The sequence below is a fragment of the Trachurus japonicus genome, chromosome 16 (assembly GCF_045865225.1).
Source record: "Trachurus japonicus isolate A0001 chromosome 16, Traja_1.0".
Classification (NCBI taxonomy): Eukaryota; Metazoa; Chordata; class Actinopteri; order Carangiformes; family Carangidae; genus Trachurus; species Trachurus japonicus.
The window spans coordinates 11257374-11285268 of NC_140922.1; the positions used below are offsets into that span (position 1 = coordinate 11257374).

General features: G+C 43.3%; 2 protein-coding genes across 7 annotated transcripts; both read left to right on the forward strand.

Moving 5' to 3' along the window:
• The first annotated feature begins 187 nt into the window (after positions 1-187).
• Positions 188-19952, forward strand: rprd2b (regulation of nuclear pre-mRNA domain containing 2b). Of its 4 annotated transcripts, XM_085801345.1 has the most exons (11): positions 188-397; positions 8444-8573; positions 8694-8905; positions 9019-9071; positions 9159-9285; positions 9768-9943; positions 10151-10436; positions 10572-10829; positions 11364-11528; positions 11660-13760; positions 19777-19952. In XM_085801345.1, exons 1-10 carry the CDS (start codon positions 202-204, stop codon positions 13681-13683), a joined length of 3627 nt encoding a protein of 1208 aa, XP_085657471.1. In that variant the 5' UTR covers positions 188-201; the 3' UTR covers positions 13684-13760; positions 19777-19952. The 4 variants fall into 4 exon arrangements, with proteins under 4 accessions (XP_085657471.1, XP_085657473.1, XP_085657472.1 ...); XM_085801347.1 differs by lacking the exon at positions 19777-19952 and having other exon boundaries at positions 11367-11528; positions 11660-13683; XM_085801346.1 differs by lacking the exon at positions 19777-19952 and having other exon boundaries at positions 10575-10829; positions 11660-13683.
• Positions 13561-27854, forward strand: tars2 (threonyl-tRNA synthetase 2, mitochondrial). Of its 3 annotated transcripts, none has more exons than XM_085801351.1 (18): positions 13561-13760; positions 19777-19952; positions 20045-20159; positions 20501-20622; positions 21219-21327; positions 22099-22163; positions 22297-22375; positions 23010-23156; positions 23275-23373; positions 23979-24148; positions 24245-24407; positions 24947-25084; positions 25522-25599; positions 26270-26370; positions 26887-26988; positions 27101-27173; positions 27309-27423; positions 27583-27854. In XM_085801351.1, the coding sequence occupies exons 1-18, from the start codon at positions 13707-13709 to the stop codon at positions 27723-27725; spliced, it is 2049 nt and encodes a 682-aa protein (XP_085657477.1). In that variant the 5' UTR covers positions 13561-13706; the 3' UTR covers positions 27726-27854. The 3 variants fall into 3 exon arrangements, with proteins under 3 accessions (XP_085657477.1, XP_085657475.1, XP_085657476.1); XM_085801349.1 differs by lacking the exon at positions 13561-13760 and adding an exon at positions 18338-18517; XM_085801350.1 differs by lacking the exon at positions 13561-13760 and adding an exon at positions 18338-18517 and having other exon boundaries at positions 19783-19952.
• Positions 27855-27895: the final 41 nt, after the last annotated feature.

Below are 27895 nucleotides of genomic sequence, written 5' to 3' on the forward strand. Positions count from 1 at the left end.
TCTGGGCTGGGTGTGTAGCTACTTGTTCAAACGTCGGTTATTGGCGCTATTTTGGACTGAGTGGGGAAAAAAAACAAAAAACAGTTATGTGTTTATGCCAAAGTAAAACATGGGGGCGTGTTTTCTCGGTACATCAGCTCCCTCGTTTCCACCCGCAGCAGCAGCAGCGACGACCTGCAGACGGACGGACGGAGTTGAAAGATGGCGGCCGGTTCTGGGGCTGCGAGCGGCCACGGAGCCCGCGGCTCTACCGCCGCTCTGGAGGCGTCTCTGGACCGGCGGTTTCAAGGAGTATCCAACACCATGGAGTCGATACAGGGACTTTCGTCTTGGTGCATTGAAAACAAGAAGCACCACGGCCTCATCGTGCGTCACTGGATGAAGTGGCTCAAGAAATGTGAGTAGCTAGCTAGCTGGCTCGCTGCTGAAGCTAACCCGCTAGCTCACTTCAGCTAATTCAGTCCGTCTCTGTTCAGCCTGCACAAGTCCGCTGCAGCTACTGGTGGTGGTCCTGCTGAAGGACAGGACGAGGCAGTGCACCACAAAATAAAACCTAATCACTTTATTAAATTAATTTTAACCTTTTACTCGTCTCGGCTGCATGTGTTTATGGCAGCGTTATCGTTATCAGTGCTGGCAATTAGCCGCTAACTCCAGCTAACGCTAACGCCTCCTTGCCCACCGTGTTTACCGCTGGGCCCCTGCTGCAGACATGTCTATGGTCGGGCCTCCCGGGCTCAGGCTCCGAGGAGACACGGTCCTGCTGCTGCTTTTCACCGTGAGCTAGTTACCACGCAGTGCACCGCTCATCTCGGTGGATGAACCCCTGAGGTGAAGGTGGCCACGGCCCTGTGCTCCAGTATTTAACCTTAATAGCTTAGTCGTCGGTCCTGTGCAGTTTGATCAGTGTGCAGGTCCTGCAGGGGTCCGACATGCAGGATTCATTTTGGGATGAATTAGTTACCTTTATTCAAGTCGGGGTAAAGGGAAAGTCCACTCAAAGCAGCATTTAAAGCCGGGGTTAAAAATTACAGGGTAAATCCGAGTGATAACCGAAACACATTTTTACCTTATAGCAGCTGTGTAAATAATAACACTGTCAGTACTTCACATATTGGGTTCAAATTCAGTTTTGATGTACTTAGAGTTAACTTGCATTTTATACTTCAGCTCGGTTGTAGTTGGTAAACAAATAAAATTTTATTCCACTGTGTGTTAATAGTTGTCATTGATATGCGCAGATTCAAATTAGAAATTCAAAACTATAATCAAATACGTTGATACGCGTCATTTACATGGGAAGAAGAGACTTTATTGGCAACTCAGCTGTATGTAAAGTAATTAAAAATTAACCCCATCTTTACGGGCAGCAATACAAAAAGTCAAGTAGCCTATCAGGTATTAGTGCAATAACATATTTTCCAAAGTAAACCATTCTGCTAAGAGCTTTAAATATATTTTGATTCTAATCTTCTTACCTTACCTCTTTACAGAGGTAAGAATTTAAGTAGTATTTCTGCATTGTATTGTTACATTGATGTAAGAAAAAGATCTGGAGGCAGCTTGTTACAAGTTAGACCAGAATTGATGTAAATTTTACTGTTTTTGTGTTGGTGTAACATGTATTTCAGTAATTTAAACTTGATGGGTGATCTAGGTTGGTAATTGCAAGTTTAACACAGTAGATATTTTGGTTGTATATCTGTTATTGGTGACCATCAGTACAAAGTGACACCTCAAATTCTTTGCAGACTAGTATCATTGGAGTCTGACATGTGTTTGACCTCATTTCTAAACTAATGGTTAATCTGCATCCCTTCACTACTCTGTTTAGAGTCGTCCTCATTTAAATGCTAAATGTGGGAATTTCAAGTTCAGTTGTGTGTCTGAAAGGTTTTTATATTCAAACTTAAAACTACAGAGGCATCACTAGGATGACAAGTAATGATAGTTTTATGAATTGATATTCCAATTGTTTATCTTGATTGTTTGATTTATCTGTATTTGTCTATATAATGACAGAAATGATGACAGTAAAAATTGAGTAGCAATTTCAATGGTCATGGTTCATCTATTGGTGCTTTTCCACTAGGACGGTACGCTTTCCACTAGCCCCTACTAGCCCCTAGTACCTGGTACTATTTTAGTACTGCCTCAGCCCTGGTTCCAGGCGAGCCGAAGCGATACTAAAATGTGACGTCAGCCGACTGCCTTATGTTATCATCACATTTGAGAAATTTGCCTTTGCCATTATTGAAGTAGCTACAGATTAATTACTGCAGTCAAATCGATAAATGTACTGATCATCACAGCTCTAATTGCAATGCAGCACCTTGGACGTGACTCCCTGCTACTGCCAAGGAGGTTTTGTAAATCCTGCGTACGGCATTTGAAACATTGCAGTTAGTGATCAGAGCTGTCCTGCAGCTTCATTATTTACTCAAGCTGCAATCCGAAAATCTTGAAAGAACAAAAACCATCTAGGTATTTTTGAAGCCTGATACATGTAGTTGAAAGCTCTGAGATAAGATATAATCTGGATAAGGCAGGGGTGGACAATATTTTTTTTCCAGAGGGCCATATGGAGTAAGTGAAGGGCCACACAATTAAAAATCAAATTGAAACATGAAATGCATAGTGCTGAATTATGTTAAACTAGGCTACATGATAGACATAGGCTAATTGTTTTACAAAGGGCTATTTACCAGTCCAGAAGGCATAGTCCCTTGTTTCAAAAACCAAAAACTTTCTGTTAGAAAATATTGACTTTTTTTTTTTGCAGCTCTATGTGAAAAGACTGCTTACATAACACAATCCACATAATCGCATCATCAACCTTTATATTAGCCTAAACATCTTGGCAGTTGTCTGACATGCACCACAGCTCACTGACGAAACGCACTGCATTATGTTATAAATATGGACTCAAGCCAAGGCAGACTGTATCATCACAACTTAATACTGACAATGACTGTAAAATGATATTCATAGGTACTATTTTAAATGTTTTATATGTGTAGATAACATAGACTTTAACAACATAGCACAGACCTGCATTACTGAATGAAGAAAAGTTTAGGCTTATAATTTTAAGAACAAACACACTAACTTATTTTCTGCTATGCCATTTAATCCAATCTAGATTAAGAAAGCGCCCTCTGTGGGAGTCAAGTCACATAGTAGTACAAAGTCATTGTAGCCATCCGCCTTGAGACAACGTGATGTGGATTGTTATTTATTTATTTTCTTCGAAGTGGTCGTGGGCCAGATTGAGATGGCCCATGGGCCGGGATGAGGTGTTAAAGTGAAATTCTGGCGTAAGTGTAAACCATGGTCAAACACACCGTAACACCGAGTTAGACCCCCCCTCGAGAGATCAATTTGCCCGACCGCTACATTCACGAGATCCACCAACTTCAGCAAATACCGCAATATCGCCACACACGGCGCTGTCCGGATCCACTGTCTGACCGCAACCAAAACGCCACCATTTGCCCAAAATAATGCTCAGAACTGCACCAAATGTCATCAATAGTACACACAGAGTCCCAGCACGTAGTACGAGTTGTCAAACATCTGCTAGCTTTGCCTGTTTTCTTTAGCAAGGAGATGCAACTCAACTCACCTACTTCTCCTCCGGGAGCCGCTCGTTCGTGAGGAAGCCCTGACGAGTCGATCACCGAGTGCACCGGAGTTCCGCAGCTCTTAAAAATGCTCATTTGCGCCTATATCGTGGCCAGCACTCGATAATAATAGTTATAAAGTGATATGCAAGATATAAAAAAAAAAAACTCTGATTGTATTTCCATGAGGTAATTGTTGATTGAGCTGCGGAACTCCGGTGCACTCGGTGATCGACTCGTCAGGGCTTCCTCACCAACGAGCGGCTCCCGGAGGAGAAGTAGGTGAGTTGAGTTGCATCTCCTTGCTAAAGAAAACAGGCAAAGCTAGCAGATGTTTGACAACTCGTACTACGTGCTGGGACCCTGTGTGTACTATTGATGACATTTGGTGCAGTTCTGAGCATTATTTTGGGCAAATGGTGGCGTTTTGGTTGCGGTCAGACAGTGGATCCGGACAGCGCCGTGTGTGGCGATATTGCGGTATTTGCTGAAGTTGGTGGATCTCGTGAATGTAGCGGTCGGGCAAATTGATCTCTCGAGGGGGGGTCTAACTCGGTGTTACGGTGTGTTTGACCATGGTTTACACTTACGCCAGAATTTCACTTTAACACCTCATCCCGGCCCATGGGCCATCTCAATCTGGCCCACGACCACTTCGAAGAAAATAAATAAATAACAATCCACATCACGGAATTTCACTTTAAGGTCAAAACTGAACTTCCGTGATTGCTTGTTTTCAATGTTTGACTAAAGTCAAACGTGTAATTACAGCAGGATTTAAGACAGTGTGCATTATTTTGTAGTGATGAGATGAGTGTTTTACAGAAATGTGCATGATCTCAGATATGATATTAGTTTGTGCAACCGTAAACGATTTATTCAAGTTTGTAGAAATATGTTTTTTTGTAGCTGGTTATTTTGAGTGATTCATACATGTGTAGATTTACACCGTTTTCTTCCCATTCTCAGCTGAATGTATGCAGAACAGTGACGGCAATAGAGTATACCACATATTTCACCAGGTTATATTTTGTTCTTTGGCTTCTGTTGATAATGGTGAATGAAGGATGAAAATTATGGATATTGCTAATGAGTTTTTATATTGAGAGAGTGAAGTTGGAAGCATTCACAAACCTGTTCATTAATTGACAATGATAAGAAAAGTCTTCTTAATGCTATTTTACTCCCAGCTGTCAAACATTGTAATAGTTCTTATGAGGACTGAGGGCCTATTATTGTAAGTGAATACCTAGATGCTGCCTCATAACAACTCAGAAGTTTATAAGACAGGGTTGAACAGATTTATTGCATTACACTGGATTTCATTATATATGGAAGCTAATTCAGTGTGTATATTTATTAATATTAACGATTGCTTTGATAAAATGTACCTGAATGTCACATTAAAAAAAGATGCTTGGATCCGTCTAGTTTTCTGCACGAAAGTGTTGATCAAAATGTTAAAACAATTATACATATATTGCAGTTGAAAACTAGCTACTTGGCTAACTCTCAAAACTAATATAACTGGGGAGAAAATGATTATTCTGTCTTTTTCCGTTTCCGTTTACAAGATTATTCGGATTTCATTGCGCTGCACTCGCTCAGCCTATACTGTCAGTGAGGCAAGTTGTGTGTGTGTGTGTGTGTGGGGGGGGACACACTGTATTTAAAAATCAATGCAAGTGAAGATGGCAGAGGGAGAGAAGTGCTGTTTGGTCAACATGAAAGGTAGAACAAGTTCTCTTGTATGGGAACACTTTGTATTCGGACAATTCCATGAGGAGAAAAAACATTATGAGCAAGATTTGCTTCAAGGTGGTTTCTGCACCACTTAGCAACACCACAGATCTTTTAAACCACCTCAAACCTACTCAAAACTAACTAATAAAGAAACAGAGACAAGTCAAAGATAGGTTATCGTGTAAATAATCGTGATGTCAATATTGACCGAAATAACCGTTCGTGATTAGGATTTTTTCCATAATCAAGCAGCTCTACAAATGACTTAAGAGTTAAATCGCTCTAGGCCTGGCCTCTGGGATTAGCAGATTTAAAGATCCATTAGGGAGTTTCTGGTTGAGTCGTCGTCAGCATCAGTCACATCATCATCATGTGGCCATCTTTTTTGATGATACCCATTACAGTACCCACCCTGCATCTGTGCCAACAGAGGAATGCACGATAAAAGTTTATGCTGACAACACACAATGAGCTGCTGTGAACTGGCTGAGCCACTATTCACTGATGGAGAGCGCGGTGCCAAGAGGCAATCCACTGATCATCAGTTACTGCTGGTTCTGTACGACGACATGTTCGGTCTCATCTAAAATGAATGATGTCTAAATGTCTAAATGGTATAAAGCTGATGCAAGGACAGTCCATTTTCTTTCCCCCTAGCTTGCAGGTAGACATTAGTTTACATCATATTTTTTAGTATGGTATTTCATCTTTTCTCTTCAATGCAGTTGATAAAAAGACTGAAGAAGACCTTCCTATCTGGCAGTTTGCCCTCATACATAGAGTAGTCAACATGCCATTTTTGGATATTAATAACTGAAGTTGTATTTGAGCCCTGGTCTGAGTGTCACATCAGTATTGGCGTTTGGTATATGAGCTCATTTGATTGATACTTGTCCTGTGATGGGATAATAAGCAAGTTCCAGTAATGTTACTAGAGTGGATACTGTTGAGAGGATGATGAAAATAAAGAGGCTAACGTTTTTAAGGTACAGCATAGTTTCATAGTTTGTGGTGCGCGTTAGGACTTAATTGTGCAGTGTTACGTTTCAGACATTTTAAACAGAGCTGACACAACAGCAACATTGATCCGTTTACTTTCTATTACTCAAATGAATGCTAATTAACAGACAGATTATGTAATTCACCCTTTGGTTGTCACTTGTTTTGATTGTGTGTCAGTCTGTTCATACAACACAAAGGAACAAAAATATTCTAGTAACAGAAAGATTCTTTTGGGTTTAAGAAGCAGTCTGATATATTGTTGTTTACTGCTGCAAGTTCTGTATTAGACATTTTACTTGACTCAATATCTATCTGAGCTCAGCAGGTTTTCAGTTAACTGAATATTTGTTTCTTTAGAGTAGAGAGAGAAAATGTACATCAGACTGATTTACATACAGTCATTGTCATGCACATGTTCTGTCTAAATTAGAGGCATAATAGTTGCCCAGAGGCAGTATCTTCACTATAACATATTTGTAATAAAAAAATTTAAAAAATCAACTTGTATTGTACCAAGAGGACACACAATGATGATGCACATGATTTGACATATTTGTAATTCTACTTTGCTGCTGTAGAGTTTGTGGACATTTAAAATGTCTCATTCACCTGGCGCCTCTTTATGGGCTTTGAATGCCACTCAGGTTGTTTGTTGTTTGGCTTTTTGCAGTCTAATTGTCTACAGCCGTAGAGCAGAGGATGCAGATATGCTGGTTAGGTTACAGATTTGTCTTCTCGATGGAGGTGGATATAGTTTTAGTCTTGTGGTGATCGTAACAGTTGAGTGTTTTTTATGCATTTTAATTTTGATCTTTTTCCATGCAATAGTCATTTGTTGTTGCTGTGTAGATACACTTGTCATATAGATTCTCATTTCATTTCAGGTGTTTTGTTAAATATAATGCTTTAGTGTCAACCACGTTTCTAGTGAACCCTTGTTATGGACAATGGTAAAACAAAGAATCAAAAGGAAAAAAAAGTATAAATCTATTCTGCTTATATTACGTACCTAATCTGTGATAAACAGATGTTGTTTGGCTCCATGTTGTAATGGCGATTTTGTAATGCCATAAACTGTAGATATTTGTCTCTTTTTTTGTACTATATAAGATCAAACTTAAGAAGCGATTGGTACTTAAGCATTTCATTACCTGGGGTGGTCACATCTGCTTTCATAAATTTTATGGAAAAATCTAAAGGCAACATTCTCCTCTGAAATGCAGGGGACATTAGCTTAAGTTTGTGTTCGCTTCGCTGGCTGTAATTATGTCCTTCCCGATACTGCTTTTTTTTTTAATGCCTGGGTGAGGGATGAATATTTAAAGTTAGGTGATTATGGAAATGGTTTTAGAGCTATGACTGAACTAAGCAGTAAAAGCAGGCAACCTCCTGTTAAACCATAACTGTTTCTATAAGATCTGAATTCTGAAAGGCTTTTGGATGAAACCCAATTCACACAAAGACAAAAACTGCCCATACTGCAAACGATGAGGAAAAATAAAACTAAATACAATATATGGAATGAATCTGTTATGACAGTGTAGGAACAATGTAACCGTTTGCATAATAACTTGGTGCAGCAAGTTTGTCAAATGGCGTATTACAGCTGATCACATGAAAACATTTCTTGACATTTTTAAAAATAGAACTGTGACTGATATGCATACTGCGTGGGGAAAAAAGTACCGTTGAAAAATTCACCTGTCATTACACTCTGATGGCAAAATATTATAAATTCATTTGTTCTGTTATTTCTAACTTATCAGCAGACATACACACCGATCCAATATGTCCGTCCGTGATAAGCCACTGTTGGCCAAAATCGATTTATCAGTCCGTCTGTAGCCCTGAACCATGTCTTACAGGGTGTGCCCGTAGCAGTGATGCTATTCTCTTGTATCTGCTCATTTTTGGGAGAGAGGGGGAGGGTAGGATACCCAACACACCTGGATGGCTGAGAACCAGGGACACTGCTGTTGTGTTGTATGTGCTTTGACCACTTGAGTATGAGGACACCCCAGAGTAATGTTCACTCAAATCTTATCCTGTCTTCTTTGTTTGCTTTTTTTTTCCAGCTGACAATAATCATCGCTTGAATCTCTTCTACCTTGCCAATGATGTGATACAAAACTGCAAAAGAAAGAACGCCATTGTTTATCGATCTGCCTTTGCGGAGGTCCTTCCTCATGCGATCCATCTCATCAGGTGGGTACTCAGTATTTGTAGTATTGAGGCAGTGTTAGATGTGTTTGTCTTTTCAATATATGGCTATTACTTTGTTTAAAAAAGAAATGTGACATTTGTGTTCCCATTTTTCGCCATCAGAGATGGAAAGGTGCGCAAGTCAGTGGAGAGGATCCTTACAATTTGGGAGGAGAGGAGTGTGTATCCTGAGGAGCTCATCACCCAGTTAAAAGCCAGTTTGAATAAAAAGGAAAAGGAGCGAGAGAAGCACAAAGAAAAGGAAAGGGAAAAGGAGAAGGAGAAAGAGAAAGAGAAGGAAAAAGAAAAAGAAAAGGAGACTCCACCTGCAGTTGGTCAGTTTGTAACTCAAATTAAAGAGTGCAATAACTTATGACAGAATACAAATGATTTCCAGGTTCAACACAAAGTGTGTGTATTAAATTTGTGTTTCACTGTTAATCTCTAGCCCCAACCACCACCAAGGCTGCCCTCAAGTCCAAGATTGTAGCGGAGTTCACAGTAAGTCTTGTTTGTGCTGGCTTAAACATGTCTGTGGCAGTGTCATTAGTGATGTACATGTTCATTTACACTCTGTTTCTTTCCTAGCCTCACTCCCTCATTGAACAGTTGTCGAGGTATAAGAGAGCAGTTGCCGAGGAAGAGTTCAGGGAGAAGCAGCTGGCAGCTCTCAGGGTGGATGTCTGCAGCACAGAGGCCCTCAAGAGGCTTAAAGGTCAGATGTCACCGAGCTTATTTCTGCGTCATTGCCCAGTTATTATCCTGTGCACTTTGTCTTCAACCCATAGCATACTCCACTCTTTAACCATACACTCAACATGGAGAGTAGTTGAGTGTTCATACAGATGAGGCCAAGAGGTTCACATACCATTTCTGTTAAGTTGTTCAAATTAAAATGAAGGGAAATTTTCTCTATCACATGAATGTTTAGAGTTTATTTTGCTCAGCAGATAAATCACAGAATATATAAAGAATATATATATATATATATATATATATATATATATATATATATATATATATATATATATATATATATATATATATAAATATAAATAAAAAGTGGATGAAGTGACAGATGTTTGAGAGAAGTGATGTATATTATCAATAGAATGATTTTAAGAAGACATACGACCACTTTATTCTCTGTACAGAAGACACCATGTATTTGACTTTGTCGATTGTCTCGTCCTGCAGACAAGGCAGGGGGGAACAAGTTCGCTAAGGACTTTGAGGATGGCAGTTTGAAGCTGCAGGAGTTTGTCAGCTTCCTGGAGAAAGAGTTGAAAACAGGGCCTCCTCTGCTGGAAGCTTTGGGAAACGCAGACATTTTCTATGAGATGCAGTATAAGGAGGTCAAGATTGTGGCCAATGTGAGTGTTGGATCAAATCATTGCATTATCAATTCCCTTCATAATAATTACAGTGAAATGTCATTATTTCTGTATTTTAAAATAAAAACATTGGTGAACTGATCTCAGAAACAAGTCCATTTTACAATAGATACTATTGTATTTATTGGAAAACCTTTTTATTTTCTTCATGTTTCCCATGTGTTTCTCTACTTTCTTTCTGCTTAGGCATACAATGCCTTTGCCAACCGTGTGGCCAGTCTCAAAAGGAAACTGGATTCCCTCAAGTCTACTCTTCCTGGACCCGAGGACTCCCCCATCCCCTCACCCTCCGAAGATGCCCCCTCCCCGACTGGCTCTGACTCCCCCTTCCTGGCTCTGGGAGCAGGCAGAGCCCAGGTGGACCCAGAGCTGGACGGCAAGGCCATGGACGATGGAGAAATGCCGAGCGACAACAGAGACATGGAGGACATGGACATGTCTGAAGAAGAGGCTGACGCTGCTGCACCAGGGGGTTAGTGGCTCCGAGTGTTGTAGATCTGTGGTTGCACTGTGTTGAAATGTCCATGTCAGGCCTCATCAGGCTGCCCAGTTATATGGTTGTGATTGGGATTTGAAATGTATCAGCTCTTTGAATTATTTTCACTAGCAGATGAGAAGAAAGACAAGGCGTCCGCTGCGGTTTCCAAGGCTACAAAGTCGGATGCATCGTCAAAGCTTCCAACTACTCCTACAAAAGCCTCGAAGACAAACGCTACGGCTGCTGCTACAGCCACTCCAGTGACTCCCACCACTGCTACCGCTCAGAGTGCACCAAGCACCCCGCTAGGTGTCAACCTGGCGAAGGTGGACTTGGGAAAGATCAGCTCCATTCTCAGCTCCCTCACGTCTGCCATGAAGAATACAGGTGTGTGTGTGTGTGTGTGGTTTTGTAGAAGATGGTGCACCAACGATCAAGGCCTGTTGGAGCAACTCATCAAAATCATTTTGAGACGGGGCGGTGTTCAGCTCAGTTGGTGGAGCACCCGCCCCATGTGTTGAGGCTATAGTCCGACTCCTCGCTGCAGGCGGCCCCGGTTCGAATCCCACGTCGAGCAGCCCTATCCTGCGTGTCAACTCTCCTGTCCATAAAGGCGAAAAAGGCCAAAAAATATATACTTAAAAAAATAAAAAATCATTTTGAGACTTTTTCAGTTACTGTTATTAAACAAGAATAATTTAAAAAAAAAAACTTTTTATTAGCCAAAGTAACAACCGCTGTGTTATGTTAAAACTTAAATTTTTGTCCCTGCCCTGAAAGAATCCACACCTGCACTGCATGATGTAACCAGAACAGAAAAAAAGTTAAGAGCTTGGGATTGATTTAATGTGCTTGAGTCACTTCTGAGATTTGTGCAGTGACTTTGATCTTTCTGTCTCTCTGCCCTCGTCTGCCTCTCAGCAGCTAGTCCATCACCACGGCCATCTCCTGGGACCCCCACCACCCCCTCTGCCCAATCAACAGCCTCTAAAGCCCCTCCGAGCCCTGCCCTGGCCAGCATCCTGTCACGTGTAGACATCACGCCCGAAGGCATACTCAATGCTCTGTCTAAAACAAACACACCAGGTAAGACGCACAAACGGTGATTGTATTATTAATTCCAACTAGCATTTACTAAATATATGTGATGTATTTGATATACAAGGATCTTATTTGTCTCCTCTTCTCTCTCCCCATTTGTTTCTGTCGTGACGCAGGTTTGTCCTCTCTCCTACAAAGCGTGACAAACACTGCCTCCGCCACTCCCACCCGAACCTCCCCAGACTCATCCACAGTGAAAACACCAGTTACCCCCACCACCCCAAAAACAAAACCCAGTCAGGGAAACAACCTCAAACGAGACATGCCAGCGAGAACCAGAGACTGGGAGAAAGAGATACAGCTGTCCCCTCCGCCTCCGCCCCCTCCTCGTCCCTCAGCTCTCTCAGTCTCTCCCCCGAGCCTAGAATCAAAAATCAACAGTTTCTTGCAGGGTAACCCGGGCTTCAGTCTCGCTCTAGGTGACGTCAGTCCCGACGGGGTGGACGGGACCCCGGTGAGAGACGAGGCCGCCGGCACGCCGACCCAGGACGAGATGATGGACACGCCTGGCAGTGTGCCAGAATCTCTAGGTTCCTCTGGAGGTCATAACCTCTCGCCCACAGCTTACCGCAGCGAACCCTGGGACGCTGTCATCACCCCGTCGGGAAGCAACAGCGACGGAGACTTCATGGGTTCCTCGTCTTCACGATACGGCGCCGGTAAAAAGAACAGCACGAAATCAAAGGAAGACGAAGCAATAAACGTCAGGAGGCAGCTCTCCTCCTCCCCCAGTAGTGACATGAAGGGTAAGAAAGACGGACACCACGGCCAGTTGAGGATGATGGGCCTCAACCGGGCGATGGGCGAGAGGAGAGGGTCTCGTAAGGCGAGCTCCGGGTCAGACGACAGCGGACTGGGCGGGAAGAGAGAGGACAAGGGGAGGGGTCCAGAGTCTCCAGGTGGGGAGGGGAAGGAGGGTCAGTACCACCGTATCGAGACACTAGTGTCGCCCTGCACCGAGGGGGCGCCCATTCAGACTCTCGGCTACTCCAACCGGCCGCTCACCGGCGAGCGCATCAAGACGGTGGAGAGCATCCGCGTGATTGGCCGAGGCTCTCGGCGAGGGGGAGGGGCCGGCAGCCGGCCGGGGGGAGTGATGTGGTACGAAGAGGAGGAATACATGGAGGCTCAGCCCCCGTCACCGCGCGCCGTGCCCCCTCCTCTTAACATTGGCCCGGGAGGCTCCGAGGACAGGAACCCCTCCATGCCCCCTCCTCACCCACAGCTCCTCCTCCCCCACCTCCACCCGCCCCCATCCCACCCTCACCCCCACCCCCACCTGCCCCCCCAGGCCCAGTTTCAGATGCCCTACCACACAGACGGCCTCCAGGGCCCCCCCCCATCACACCTCCACCAGCACCCCCCTCCTCCATCCCCTTTCTTCGGCGGCCCCCCACCAATCCCACGACCCCCTCCTCCCCCCATACCACAGCGCCCCTCCCCTCCACCCAACCACCCCGCCGTGCCCTCCGCGGTCATGGTGGGAGGGGTGCTGGTCCCTGTCGACCGCCCCCTCTCCCTCCCTCCCCCGGTCAGACCTGACGGCGGAGAGCGAGGCGGAGGGGGTCTCAGAGGGAACAAGGTGACGCCCCCGCCCCTCATGACGTCGCTGCTGGGCGAGCCCCCACAGCTTCCCCGTCCTGGCACCGTCAAAGAGCCTTTTGTACCGCGCCACGCACCCCCCCTCCACCGCCCGGGTACCCCCGGTGTCCCCCCACCTCTACTGGGCCGAGTGAAGGAGCCTCTGAATCTACCTCTTCCCTCCCCCTCCCCCTCCCCAACCTCCTCCACCCCCTCTCCCTCCACGCCCAACTCCCCTGCAGTCGACACCGCACCCACCCGCCTCTCCGCTCAGTCCGCTGCCCCTCCTCTCCAGAAACCCCCCACCAGTCCTCCGGCCCAACCCCGCAGCCAAACCTCTAACCCCGTCCCCCTCCTCAACTTGCCCACCTCTCGCCCCCCGATCCTCTCAGTCCCCATCTCACAGAGACCTCTGCTGCGAGGCCGAGCCCCGCCTCAGCACCATAACCAAGATTCCCCCATGGGGGGGTTTCGTGGGGGCAAAAGGCCCGGTCCTCCATTTACAGGTGGTCCCTTCCATCACGGGCAGAAGAGACCCTTCCTACCCCCGCGCTACTGAAGTGGTCGTCTATGACAAGCTGAATGAGAAGTGCAAGCCACACATCTAGCGTCGCAGTGTGTGTGTTAGCCCCGCTGGTATGAGCCCAGATATCTTTACTCTGTTAATTAGCTTGAATTAAAACTACCTTGAGTCGTGTGTAAATAGCTGATTAGGTCTTCATGCTTCAGGTAGGTAGCCAGCCAGTCATCTAACACTGTACAGCACAGCTCGGAGGTTATCAGTTACATAGTGCAGAGTGTTGTGTAACGACCCTCAATATGTCCCTTTTTCCATTTGTCCATACACAGTAGAAAAAAGTTTCACTAAGTCTGGTTCAAGAGTCACATAAAAATAGGAAGGAAAACTAGTTCAAGCTGAAATGAAACTATACTTTTATTTAGAGTTTACCTACATGTGTGATTGTATAGTTACTCTGGCTAAAAGAGAGCAGGAGAGAAAGGTAAAGGTCTCATGGGATACATAGAAAGAGAGACAAAAAGTTATAGTTTGATATTTTTGGAACTAAGCAAAAATAAACAGCATTTTGTTTTCTTGCTCAGAGTTGGATTAGTAGATCAGTCTGTCTGTTAAATATGAAGCTACAGCCAGCAGTGAATTTAAAAGGCTTAGCACAAAGATGTTGGAAAACGGCTATTCTGGTTCTGTCCAAATATATATTAGAGAAAAAAAAATTAAATCAATCTACTACCACCTCTAAAACCTAGTTTCTTATTTGTTAAAGTGCAAATTGTGGTTTTATTGGGGGTAGATTTGTGCCTGGGAGCAGTAACTTCATTGAGTCTTTGTTGCCTGACAAATGTCATAGCAACGTCAGGACTCAGGAAGCCACTGCCCCCCAGTCACAGAGGGCAGATTGATGTTGTTATCTTCAGACAGCACCAGACTCGCCCTTGGGCCATTTACAATTTCCATGTACTGCTAATTGTCTCCTGTCACCACCTTCATATATAGCAGACTAACCAAGAATAACCACATTTCTAAAGATGTCAAACTATTGCTTTGAAAATGTTTAACTGAAATGATGACAGTAAGTTCCAACGTTATCTCTTCTTCCATGAGAGTGTGTGTGTGTGTGTGTGTGTGTGTGTGTGTGTGTGTGTGTGTGTGTGTGTTGTGTGCTCTGAGAAGGTATATCTCATTTGAAGTGCTGAGATTTGTGTTGCCGCTGAGGTTAACATTTAACATCATATTTCTTGAGTACCTGCTGTAAATAATATTCTTCTCTTGCTCAATCTTTTTCACCTTTCTATCCCTCCCACTGTATATTTCTAAGCTTGTAAATATAAAAAAAAAAACTGAGATGATACAGCTTTTTCTCTTCAAGCTCTTGTTTCTGTTACTGAGGACATTGATGGTCACTCACGCACCCCGTCTTTACTGTGAATGAGGCCTTGGATAAGCTTTAGCTCCGGAGGAATTTCTCTGCAGTATCTGTCGCACCTTTCTGTCCTCCTTTTGAAACAACCACGCAGAAGAGGAGGGCGAAGATAACTATGTATTTTTTATTTCTAACATAAATGTCTGCTTGTGCGCGCTTCAAGTTAGACGTCAGTCATGAAGACACTCAGTAGAAAATGGGGGGGCATTTCAGTTTGAACCACACTTTTGCGAGGCTTCAACATGTACTGACTTGAATAAAATCCAGAGTTTCAATTCAACTGGGGAGGGAGGTATTTTATTTGGTGACTATTTATCACTTAAATTGCGCTGTTTTTTCAGAGGAACTTGTTTTCATTTACCTAAACAGCTGCTGCCATTTCAACATTGCATTATGCCTTTTATTTTTTGCGCTGTATTCCTCTTTAAGATAGGTGTGGCAATTTACCATTTGCAGCAGCACCGATACCCACAGATAATATCAGGGGGGTGAAGAGATTTGAGTCAATTATGATTGTTTTGTAAATGGTTGATTTAAATCCTCCTGTTGTTTTTGCCCCTTCCTCTGTTTTGTTTCTTTGCTAATTTCATGCTTTTGCCCTTGAGCCCCCTTGTGCTCACATGGCTTCATCCAAAAACACTTCTGCACCTCTCAACACATCTTGTGGTTTAAAAAAAAAAAAGTGTAGGCACAATGGCAGCAGTCCTCTCTCTTGTACAGGAGTTGTTGCCATAATGCTGCCCTCTGTCCTAAACCGATGACGTGTATAAACGTAGTGAGAGGTGCAGGCCGAGTGTTTGTGTCAAAGACTCATGTCTCCTGTGTTTGTCTGATCATGAGATGTGTGCTGTCTCCTGTGCTCACTCACAAGTTGACTTCAAAGTACAGTTCATCAAGACAGATCGCGATACATTGTGAAAATGTAACCACACAGGATATATATGTCACTGCAGTGTTATAGCACATCGTCAGAGCTCTGATGTTTCACTGAATGTCATACAAGTCTGTTACCACTCTGTAAACTGTATGTCTGTCATCTCTGCAGTCACACAGTCAAGAAGCTAATAATCAATCCAGATTAGTTTGGTGTGATCACAGAAGGCGACAATTGCTCAACAAATTCTTGCTCACTAAGCACTCACCAAGTTCAACACGTTAATTGTCCCTGTAAATAACCGCCTTTGTTTTCTCTTGACCTCAAGACAACTTTGACAAGATGAGTTTGAATAACTGAAGAAGTGACAAAGTTGATGGTTCATCTATCTGTGTATATTTGATAAGTTCAATTGCTATTACTGCTGTTCTCATCAATGATGCTATATCACTGGTCTTTGAGTGTCCAATCTTTTCTGGTGTGATGCACACATCCTGCAGCAGTTATTTTACACAGTGAATATATGCAAACATATTTCTATTTTTTTCCAGAGCATATCACAGTTTTACATGGATATATTTTGTTAGCACTTTCATGGAGTGACCTGCATCCATTTTCCTCACATTTATTATCTCATTTGGTTTTTTGGTTGCAACACTGACTGTAAGCAGTTGGTGCACTGTCTTATTTTAACATGGGGGGTGATTTGCTGTTTTCTACAACTTTTTCTCCTCTTGCAAAGACCTGGACTCACCTTTCTCTTAATTACCTCCTTGAGGAAACTGACTTTGTTTCACTTTTTTGTTCCCACTTCACACTACAATGCACACTGTTGGTGGAAATTCATATTTTAGGAATGCAATTTGAAATTGTTGCAACACTATTTATGTTGGGTTTGCGCCTCGGTTGCATAGGCCACATTTGCAGTTCAGCAGTCATAACTTCAGTCACAACGTAACAGAGTAACACTATGAGCAATGGCTGCGAAGTTTTCAATCAAATGATAGTCAACCTTTTCTTAATATAGTGTCATTCAGTTAATGACATAATAACTTTATGTAGTTATGTTGCATCTTCTCAGCTAGACTAGGCATTCAAAGGGAAGTGTTTCGTGATGGCAGGTATTCCACTATTCTGTAGTGAACAGTGAATTGTACAGCCAAACTGTCCCATATGTTTTACACTTTGTACCACAGGGAAAGTATCAGCTCTCCTTCACAGTCAGCTTTCTGAGAAAATCACACAGGACCTCTTGATTTAAACCATGTAGCTCTTAAAGCTCTTATATTTTATATTTGGATGCTTCACTTTACCTTGGACAGATTGAAGTGAGTCAGCAAATACCAGAATTTGTCCTACATAAAATACACATAAATCTATACGTGGTTTAACAAATGTTGGGTCCAACCACAGTAAAATGGCCAAGAGTTTTACAGTTAGCATTCGTGACATGAAAACATACTTAGAAATGGCTGAATGCGCAGCATTTACACTATCAGATGCTAAAATGTATTGTTTTGATTATGTAGAGGCAGAACACTGTCTGAAAGTGTTGTAGCTCCCCCAAGTGGCAGCCAGCGGTAACTTCAGTTGTTTAGTTTGGTGCTGATGTTACTATACAACTATTGACTTCTGAGAATAAAAACCAAAACATTATCATGGCGTGAAGTGAGCTGCCCCAGAGTCATAGCAGTCACTTGGTAACTTATTGTCTGTTAGACAGTTAATTCAGGGCTCATTATGCATTCAGGTTTTAGGTTGATTTTTTTATTTTTTATTTTATTTGAATCTTGAATTTTGTGTTTGTTGTGATACTTTCCACGAGGTTGGCTCTAGGGCTGTCAGTTATTGGACCGTCGCTGCAGTGGAGATGGTTTTCCTAGAGGGTAAAATACTTAGAGTTTCCCTTTTACAGATTTAAATGATAGGCTACCAAGGCTTCGGGCTGTGGAGCAGTCATATTTTAGGCTGTAGCTGTGAGCTCTTCAGTCTAATGAAGCCGGAGCTCGCAGACTCTGCTGGTCGGTCTTAAAGTCGGTGTCTGTGTGTGAACTTAATTCGGGCAGGTGTATTTTCTTTCATCTCCTGTGCACCATAGGTGCTGCCTAGGTGTGTGCTGGGCTGCAGCTGTCGTCAAGTCCCACTGAGTGTGCGCGCTTTCGTTACATTTGCATAATTGGATGCAGTCTGAGAGGCCTGACCTGCCTGCATGGCCAGAGGTGTTAACAGTGGGTTATTATTGCCTATCTTATCTGACAACAGCAGATGCCCCGCTCTTTAACTATATGCGCAGTTCCACTGTGAAAGCGCGCTCTGGCGCCGTTTCTCGGGAACGCGCACGCTGCCTATGGTAGCGTCACAGTTTTCCGCCCGCAACGTCACTGCTGCTCTCCTAATGCGCTTCCGGTGAAATGGCCGCTCGCAGAGAGAGGGGACAGTAATGTGGAGTTGTTAGGAAATGAGCGAGTGTGTTTAGGCAGGTGTGTGTGTGTAGGATGGCGGTGACACACCTGTTCAGACTGGTTGTCTGTCGGCTGGCAGCTCGTGCGACACTGCGCGCTCACAGGAGGTACAGCAAGGTGCGCGCGCTTGTCCTTACTGCAATAACTACAGCTAACGTTAGCTGTGCTACAGTGTGTGTGTGTGTGTGTGTGTGTGTTTGTGCGCTGTCAGTGTGCAGAGCTGCAGCTGTTGTTGTCCTCTGGGGAGATGTAGCTGTTCTCAACTTAAACCTTGTTTCTCTTTAGTTTCCATCTTGTGTTTGCAGTCACATTGGTCCTAGTCCGACACCTGGGTTTGTATAGACTGTTGTATATTTGAGATAAACAGTAGCCTGTACAGTACAGCTGAAATCAGTATGTCAGTTGTCCAATCTGTAGTTATTTTGATGATTAAGTAATCATAAGATTAACTGTTGAAGCAGAAATGGAAGAATAACCTTATTCCAGCACCTTAGATGTGGGGATTAGCTGCTTTTCTCTGTTTTATTGCAACTGAAATATCTTAATTTATTGAACATGATTTTTAAGGATGTCACCTTGAGCTCTGGAAAACTCAGATAGATGCTCTTGGCAAATTTTGTACCTTTTCTGGACAAAACAAATAATCAGTAATGACAATACTTAGTTTCAGCACCGATATGTGCAGGCATCATTGTTTGACTTCAGTGACATGAACAATACAACTTTATCCCCCTGAGACATATTTCAGCTTAATTTCCCTCAGTTAATAATTTGGGTTATGCATGTCAGTATAATATTACATATACATTTTAATACAGTTGTTTTGTGTTGTTTTTCAGTTGATTCAATATAATGGTAGTTAGTGGCACTTTTGAATGTATCGGATACTAAAATGTAGCCAAAACAGTTTAGCTACATTTTAGTAACATTGTTTGGTTATAGAATAATTTTTGTTGAAACAGTGTTTCAGAGTTTGGGAGGCTGTTTGAATTATGTTTTATTAAACTAACAGGCGCCCTATGACTGAATGACTGAATGAATGAATGGATGGATGGATGAATGAGATTACTATGTAATACAAGCTAGAGGTGAAGGGTCCACTCTGCCAGAGCTGTAAAATAGTTTAAAACTATGCTATTATGTGACCATAACATAGATTTTAAACTAATGGAAAGACAGAATCCACAAAGAAAGGGTCTTTTTTTTTATTCACAAAAATCACATACCTCTATATCATGGTCTGCCTCCTAGTTGTGCTGCACATGTGTATGTAAACTTGGTTTTCTGCTGCCTTCTTATGTGTCCTACTTTAGTTCACTTCATCACCCTCTCTTCCTGTTCACGTCTTGATGTTTACTTCTTTCCTCCTTGTCCAGCTGCAGGTGTCCCCAGTTGTATCGGAGCGTCTGCGAGTCTTTGAGTCACTCAGGGAGAAGAAGAAGAAGAAAGTTGAACCTTCAGAAAAGACCCTCAGTATCCGACTGGCTGACGGCCGCACAGTGAAAGGAACAGCTGGTGTGACCACTCCTCTCTTTGTCGCTCAGAGTATTCGGTAAATATATATTAATACAGCAGCGTTTTATTTCACTGTGTTTATTTTAATTTCAGTGGCATGAAGGTGGTTTTTTTTTTATCTTATTGCAGGACGAAGGGAGCGTTGGTGAGTAAGGTGAATGGTCAGCTGTGGGAGATTGGACAACCTCTAGAGGCGGACTGTGAACTACAACTTCTGGGGTTTGACACAGTCGAGGGAAAACTGGTAAATAAACATTTTCCCATAAATCTTTTCTGAGATCATTCAAGGTATCTGAAATGCTCTACTTTTCTTTTAAGGTGGAATTTGGTTTAAATGTAAATGATCACAGCCTCTTTGTGTTCTATTACATTTTGTATTTTTATTGACCTTTTATTGCCTTACCAGGTAAAGATGGTTCAGGTATATTTAAAAATGTAGATATAACGTTAATAAATCATCCCACTAGAAGATTCCTTCCTCGGCCAAAGGAAGCACTAAGGAAATTTAGTTAGAAATTTGCTTTGATTAGTTAGGGGCCTTCCGTACTACTTCTAACCTACTCTCTACGTCCTTCCCTCTCTCAGGCGGCATGGAGGACAGGGGCGTGTGTGACCGGTGGCGTGCTGGAGACGGCCTTTGGTGCAGAGGTGTGCAGGGAGGGAGCATCAGAGTTTGGGCTTTACTGTGACCATCTTCTAGATAACGGGTAAAATCTTAATATAATCATTTCTCTTTTTTTTTTTTTTTTTTTTTTTTTTTAAAGTATATTTTTTGGGCTTTTATGCCTTTATAGATAGTACAGTTGAGACAGACAGGAAATGGGGAGGCAGAGAGAGGGGGGATGACATGCAGCAAATGGCGCCCGGCGCGGGACTCGAACCGGGGCCGACCGCAGCGAGGACTGTGCCTCTATACATGGGGCGCCCGCTCTAACCACTACACCACGCGACGCCCCAATATAATCATTTCTGATAAAGGATCTCCACTGGAGACAGGCGTATCCTGTTCTTTAGGTGCAACAGTGTGGTTCGCAAAATCTGTCACAATATCGTACGTCCTCGTTTGGGCTGTTTACAGAAAGGGTAAAGAAGCTATACAAAATTCTTTAAATAATATCCAGCACTTGGTCCTCCTGAACTTGTGTTTTTGCCTTTACCCCTACATGAATTATTAAAGTTCATATACAGAGTGCTTGGCTTGACCCTGCCCCATGATCATCTTGCGTCGCTTGTGATTCTTTATTCATAGCTTCTTTAGAAGAGTCTTACCACTGCTGATTTGTCGGTTGCTCTGTCTCCACAGTGCCTTGTCTCTAAATGACATAGAGGACCGGTGTAAGGAAGCTGCAGCCCTCAGTCTTCCTCTGTCCACACTGGAGCTGGACACAGAAGAGGTGCGAGAGCTCTTTCAGGTCAGTTACACCAGGCAGCAACATCGCTGCATCAGTACTCCAGATTCACAGCAGATATTTAGAGTTAACGGACCAGGCACAGCACAGGAAATAATAAAACTTCTGCTCACAAGTTCTCAATAAAACGCCTTAAGCAGGTTTCTGGAACTGGCAGCACTGAGGGGACTGCTGCCAGTACTAATGTTATTAACTACATCTGTGCTTCTGCTGCAGCAACATGTCATACGTCCTCCTTAAAAAGGATTGATCAATGAACAGACATTGAATAGTTGATTAGCAGTGCTGCTTGTCTGGCTTTTTTCCTCTTATAGCATAGAAATAGGTTAGGGCTGATGAATTACTCAAGCATATATTTTATTTGTAAATCTGTATGTTCTGTACTGTACATTGAAATTAATTGTGTTTTGTTTTTTTAAGCATATTTTTGCCTTTAATTGATAGAATAATACAAATTATACTAATTCGTATTGGTAATTGTTTTAAAAAATGAACTTGATTTAATTTGTTTTAAATTATAAACAGACCAATATATTTTATATTGTATAATATAATAATAATATTTATAATATTTTATAGCAAGTCTGATTTGTACCTGTAGCAGCTGTGTTTATCTATGTTGCCAGTGATAATGTTTACAGTGTGCTGCTGATATGCTCTACTATCCCAGAGTTTACTCACCGAGGTTGACTTCCTCTCTGTATTCCTGCCATCCACGTTGAACTGTGGTAATTTATGAATTTTCTGTGTGTTTTGTGGGCGTTCTTGTTACAGAGCTGCAAGCTGAGACTGCAGCTGGTCGAGGAGCAGATGAATGGTCCCACTGTTACAGTATACAGGCATGTATTAATACGCACACGCATGTGCACACACATACTGTACACACAGGGCCTGATGTTGACTTGACCTGTCAGTGTCTTCTAAACCCTCGTGAAGAGATTAAACCTGTTTCATCCGTCCTGTGTGACTCAGGTGTGGAGACAGTGTGGGTGTCTGCAGCGGCCCCCTCCTTCCACACACCGGCCTCCTCAAGGTCTTCAAGATGCTCCAGGTGTGTGTCTGTGTGTGCGTGCCTGCGTGTGTGTAATTGTCCTCTTGTCTCGTTGTGTTTTTTCTTCTGTTCTCTCCTCTTGTTTCCTTGAATTTTACTGCACACCCGCTCCCAGATTCACCTTGTGCATCAGCGCTTTCATCAATTTCATCTTTGGGCTTGATGGCCTGTATCACTTTTAAAATCTGAAATAATCACTGTTTAAAATAATAGATTGCAACAATACCAATTGTTAATCAAAGATAAATGCAGCAGGGTTAATCTTATCTCATCTCTAAACACTATACATGTTTGGACTGGCACGGCTCATTTGGCCCATGCTGCGTTGCACATGCTGGGCAAATGGAATTTCCCTGATCTTTATGGATCCAGGGAGAGGGAGGGGTTTCCATACTGGGCTTTGACTGGGAAGACTGGAATTTCATGGCAGCCGGGCTGGAAATACCAGCAGCAGGATGTTGTCTTTGTCAGAGGCCATTTTCCTGTTCTAGGCTCTTACAAACACACTGCCATCCATCAGACGTGCTGTTTCTCTCATCGCTTCACCTTTCCTCCTCTGGCTGACTGTCACTCTCTCTCTCTCCCACCTCTGTGTCCACTCATTGTTTTTCTCTCCCTCTCTGTAACATCGCAGCTGTCGCCCGTGACGCTGGCCAATCAGACTGAGTCGTCAAGTTTGATGCGTCTGTTTGGGGTTACCTTCCCATCGGAGAAGGACAAAAACGAGTGGGAGAAGGAGCAGGAGGAGGCCAGAAGGAGGGACCACAGACGCATCGGGACGGTAAGATGAAGTCTGAAATAGGATAAATGAAAATCAGATAAAACGAGGGAGGTGAAAATTAAATGTTGAAAGAGTGAATTCTGGTCTTAAAATGGTATGTGGACATGTTTTTTCACAGGATCAGGAGCTGTTCTTCTTCAATGATGTCAGTCCAGGCAGTTGCTTCTTCCTCCCTAAAGGAGCCCACATCTACAACAAACTCACTGACTTCATTAAGGTAAACACACAGAGCTCACTGCAACCTCACATCGACTGTAAACAGCCTTCATTGGTTTCATGCTTTCAGTAACAATCAAAACAAAATCACTGGTAATGTATTTGTATTAGAACTGTGTATCTATGGGTGAAGACTGGCCTTTTTGTTGATACGATTCCCTCCCCATTCACTGGGTTTATAAGCCAACCAGAGGGGCGCTTGGGGGCACAGACCCACACCAATGTCCGCCAATATCCAATAATGTACACCAGACAAAGAAAAATATTAAATTAAAAGTGAAAGATATCGATCCGCCCCCAAAATTGAATGGGTTTCCTCAACCATGTACCACCTTCCATCACGTTTGGAGCATCAGACTTGATTGTAGATAAAACTTTCCTTGTGGAGAATAATAACATAATGTAAACAAAAGTATCACAAGTCCTTCAAACAGAAATGTGTGTGTTATAAAATGTGCTGTGTTGATTGTGTCCTGGGGAAAGGCACGTTCACATCGGCCGTCAGGATATTACTCTTGTTAGCATTCAATTACTACAGTGTTGTGACAGTCTGACCCTGCCCTGCGCTCAGTGTCACACACGTGCTTCCTTCCTGATGTTTCATAGAGCGAATACCAGAGGAGAGGTTTCAACGAGGTCGTCACTCCGACTCTGTACAGCACTGCATTGTGGGAGCGCTCGGGCCACTGGGAGCACTACAGCGACAACATGTTTACGGTGACTTCAGAGGGCTCTCAGACCTACGCTCTCAAACCCATGAACTGCCCTGCACACTGGTGAATCTCTCTCTCACACACACACACACACACACACACTCCTGTAGTCAAGCAGCATCATCATAGTGGCTACTAACTCACCCTTGTTTTGTTTAGTCTTATGTTTGAGCAGCGAGTTCGCTCATGGAAGGAGCTTCCTCTGCGATGGGCTGACTTCGGGGCGCTGCATCGTAACGAGCTCTCCGGAGCACTCGGAGGTCTGACTCGCGTTCGCAGATTCTGCCAGGACGACGCTCACATCTTCTGCGCACCTGAGCAGGTAAACATTACACACACGAACACTCGGACACTGCTTCATGTCACAACATTCACCTTTTCCAGACGAGGGCGACGTGCTTGTTATAAGGTGCATTAACTGGGACAGAAACTGTAAATGGGACGCACGTGGAACCATTACAGTGATCAGATGGGCTGTACAAATAACTTGACATTCCAGGAGGCCTTAGCCCAGATGAATGAAGGTCTTTGTGCTGCTTAAATATTACACCTCCATGTGTGCATCTGTGTGGCTGCACAGTCTGTGTAACCCTGATCCCCTATAGAGAGACCTGGAACGTTCCCATGATACTGATTGTGTGCCTGCAGCCCCGCTGTTTGTGTCCTGTTGAGAATAACATTCACATGATGATCATTACTTTATTAGTCTGAAATACTAATTCAATCTCTGGACTGTTCAGGTCTTTTCAGTAAATACATATGCTGCTTTCTACTGCTGTTTTTTATATTATGAGATGTTCTCATCACACTTGTCTTCAACCTTTTTTTTTGTTGTTGTTGTTTTTCATTCTTTCTGTCCAGCTAGAAGAAGAGATTGTGGCTTGTTTGGACTTTGTGAGGAGTGTGTATCAAGTGTTTGGGTTTTCCTTCCACTGCCTTCTGTCCACACGTCCCACACCGTGTCTAGGGGAGCCTGAACAGTGGGATAATGCTGAGCAGGTAAACACACACACACAACATTCACACACACACTTACACACTTTTCCAAGAAGCAGAGTAAGTCCAAGCCAAGGCCAGGTAATAACTTGAATGTTAACTGGACCCAGGCAATCACAGCTGCAGGAGGATAAAAAAAATCTTATTTAAACAAAATAACACGGTATAATGATATCCACTTAACCAATCATGTGAGTGGTACTTTCCAATAGAGTTCTACTGCTCCATGTCGGGCTGCTGGGTAGATGTATATCTCTCAATCTCCATGGACGCCTTTCAAATAGGCACAGCGGCAATTTAAAGCTGATTCAATTGAGTGTAATTGAACATTATGATTCCAAGGTCCCACAGCTCCCAGTGCCCTCACACTCACACACACATAGAAGATAATGTACAGTAATGGACTTACATTCTAGCCTACTTTCTCTGTGTGTGTGTAGCAGTTGGAGAGGAGCCTGCAGCACTTTGGTGAGCGTTGGGAGTTGAACCCAGGAGACGGAGCCTTCTATGGACCAAAGGTCAGTGGGAAGGGCGACACGTAGGAAAGAATGGGAATTGATTTCAACACACAAGAGTAAATATTGTTCATCACAATACCCGCAGACAAAACATGTTTGGTTTCCTACTCACATTATTCACTTTCACTGCACTTTAAAACACTCCAAAGCAGCACATGGTGTGTGTATCGATGTAAGGCATATAATGTGCCCTATGTAAAAAGCAAGCGTGAAACTATGGCTTAATTTTGTCGCACTATGTCTCTTCGCTGATGGAAATCGGTGTGACTTGTGAGAATGACCTTGGCTTTCTCCGAGGAGATTTCATTTTCACATAAAGTCGTGCAAGAAGTTCGTAAGCATGAAGAGGAAGTCAGCGTCAGGCAGACATTACATGATCAAGCTCCTGTGGAGTCGCAGAGAGTTGAGGTAGGTCAAGGCAGAGTGGGGTTAGACACACACCAACATGCTCCATGAAACAAACAAACATTCCTCCAAGTTGTCTAGCTAGGGCGTCTTAGCCACCGTCGGCTGTTAGCAGCTTGTCTTGGCAGTTCACTTGTAACCGTGTCGGCCCACAAAAATGCAGTTTACCACCAGCGGCGTCTCAAAAGCTCCGACATTTGTAGTTCTTGGCTGGAAATGAAAATCAAAGCCTGATGCTGAAACACTTCTCCATGCTTCTTCGCAGATTGACATCCAGATCAAAGACGCCATTGGCAGACAGCACCAGTGTGCCACAATCCAGTTGGACTTTCAGCTGCCTATCAGATTTGATCTTCAGTACGTCGGGTGAGTCATACACTTCTGCATTTGGCTTTCCGTCTTTTAAACATTCCTACATCTGCAGCGTTTCAAACGTGTACTTAACACCACGTGCCCGTCCGTTTGATAAACCCTCATGCTTGTTATTGAAGCTGAAAACGGCTTAGGAGCCTAATTTGATCACGAAAGATTGGTCCTTTATTGAATTTATCAGCTGCAACAAGCACACTCTCCGTTTTTGCCTTAAACCTGTGTTTGCTTCTTATTTGTGTTTTTGACCACACAGTTTAAAAGATAACTCTGAATAAAAACCCTCGATCATAATTTATGTCGTTTTATAGCTCAACATAAATGTCATCATCCTACTACATTTTCTGGAGAAGAAACTGATAAACCATTGAGCATAAAATAAAAGAAATGAGTGATTTGGGCTAATGCAGAAATAATTAAACCAACCTGGCTCACTGATTTACACAATGACTTGATAATCCAAGGTATATTTATGGATAACCACCACAGTGAATCTTCTCTCCTTCCTCTCAGGCGAGACGGACAGTTGCACCGGCCAGTGATGGTCCACAGAGCTGTGCTGGGATCACTGGAGAGGATGATCGCCATACTGGCTGAAAACTTTGGAGGGAAATGGTGCGAAAACGACACTGATCACATCGACATGAAGTCAGCTGCACTATATCAGGCTCTTATTGTAACGACGGCGCACCTTAACCCATAACCTCTGTGTCTTTACCTCGTCCAGGCCCTTGTGGTTGTCTCCAGCGCAGGTCATGGTTATTCCTGTGGGGGGCAACAGTGAGTCATACGCCAAGCAGGTCAGTCCATGATGGAAGGTTTTCTTGTGGATACATCTGCAGACTATGGGCGCTTTTCTTTCTGTCATTATTAATTTGCTTGTCAAAGTGAAAAGCGTATTAGAGAGATAAAAGAAGTGCCTCTCTCCTGTTAAGGTTGTCCAGCGGTTCCGTGAAGCAGGCTTCATGGCTGATCTGAATGACGATCAGGGAGCAACCTTAAATAAGAAGATTCGCTCTGCTCAACTGGCGCAGTACAACTACATATTTGGTAAAGACGAATACTAAGGCCACATAATATGCTAAATCCTGTTACTGTTGTTTTTTAATTCACCGCACAATCTCAGTCTCCTGAGTCATCACTTGTAACATCACCATATTTGATTGTAACATTAAGGCTTTTTTTTTTATTGTGTGTTTTTCCACGCAGTTGTGGGGGATAAGGAGAGTGAGAGTGGCACAGTGAATGTGAGGAGCAGACGGGGTAAACAGCTGGGCAGGAGGCCGACGGAGGAGGTGCTGACATCCCTCACACAACTAAGAGACACCAGGAGCAACCAAGATGAATTTTGAGGAGAGCGTCCAGGAAATAATGAGTCACTCGTGTAATTAGTGTCTGTTTTACATGTTCAAGCTGTTATACTTTGGATTTCTTCGAGGAAGGCTTGCTGCTAAGATTTATAATAAAAGAATATAACTTCACTTGTGTCTGTGTTCTCTGCTCTTTATTAGCAGTCACTTGT

Excerpts from the sequence above, each read along its gene's own strand:
- rprd2b (XM_085801345.1), top strand. The coding sequence starts at position 202 with ATGGCGGCCGGTTCTGGGGCTGCGAGCGGCCACGGAGCCCGCGGCTCT. Across the intron at positions 9,286-9,767 it reads GGCCCTCAAGAGGCTTAAAG|ACAAGGCAGGGGGGAACAAG; the intron begins GTCAGATGTCAC and ends CTCGTCCTGCAG. Across the intron at positions 10,830-11,363 it reads GTCTGCCATGAAGAATACAG|CAGCTAGTCCATCACCACGG; the intron begins GTGTGTGTGTGT and ends TCTGCCTCTCAG.
- tars2 (XM_085801349.1), top strand. The coding sequence starts at position 18,434 with ATGGCGGTGACACACCTGTTCAGACTGGTTGTCTGTCGGCTGGCAGCT. Across the intron at positions 20,160-20,500 it reads ACACAGTCGAGGGAAAACTG|GCGGCATGGAGGACAGGGGC; the intron begins GTAAATAAACAT and ends TCCCTCTCTCAG. Across the intron at positions 24,408-24,946 it reads TCTTCTGCGCACCTGAGCAG|CTAGAAGAAGAGATTGTGGC; the intron begins GTAAACATTACA and ends CTTTCTGTCCAG.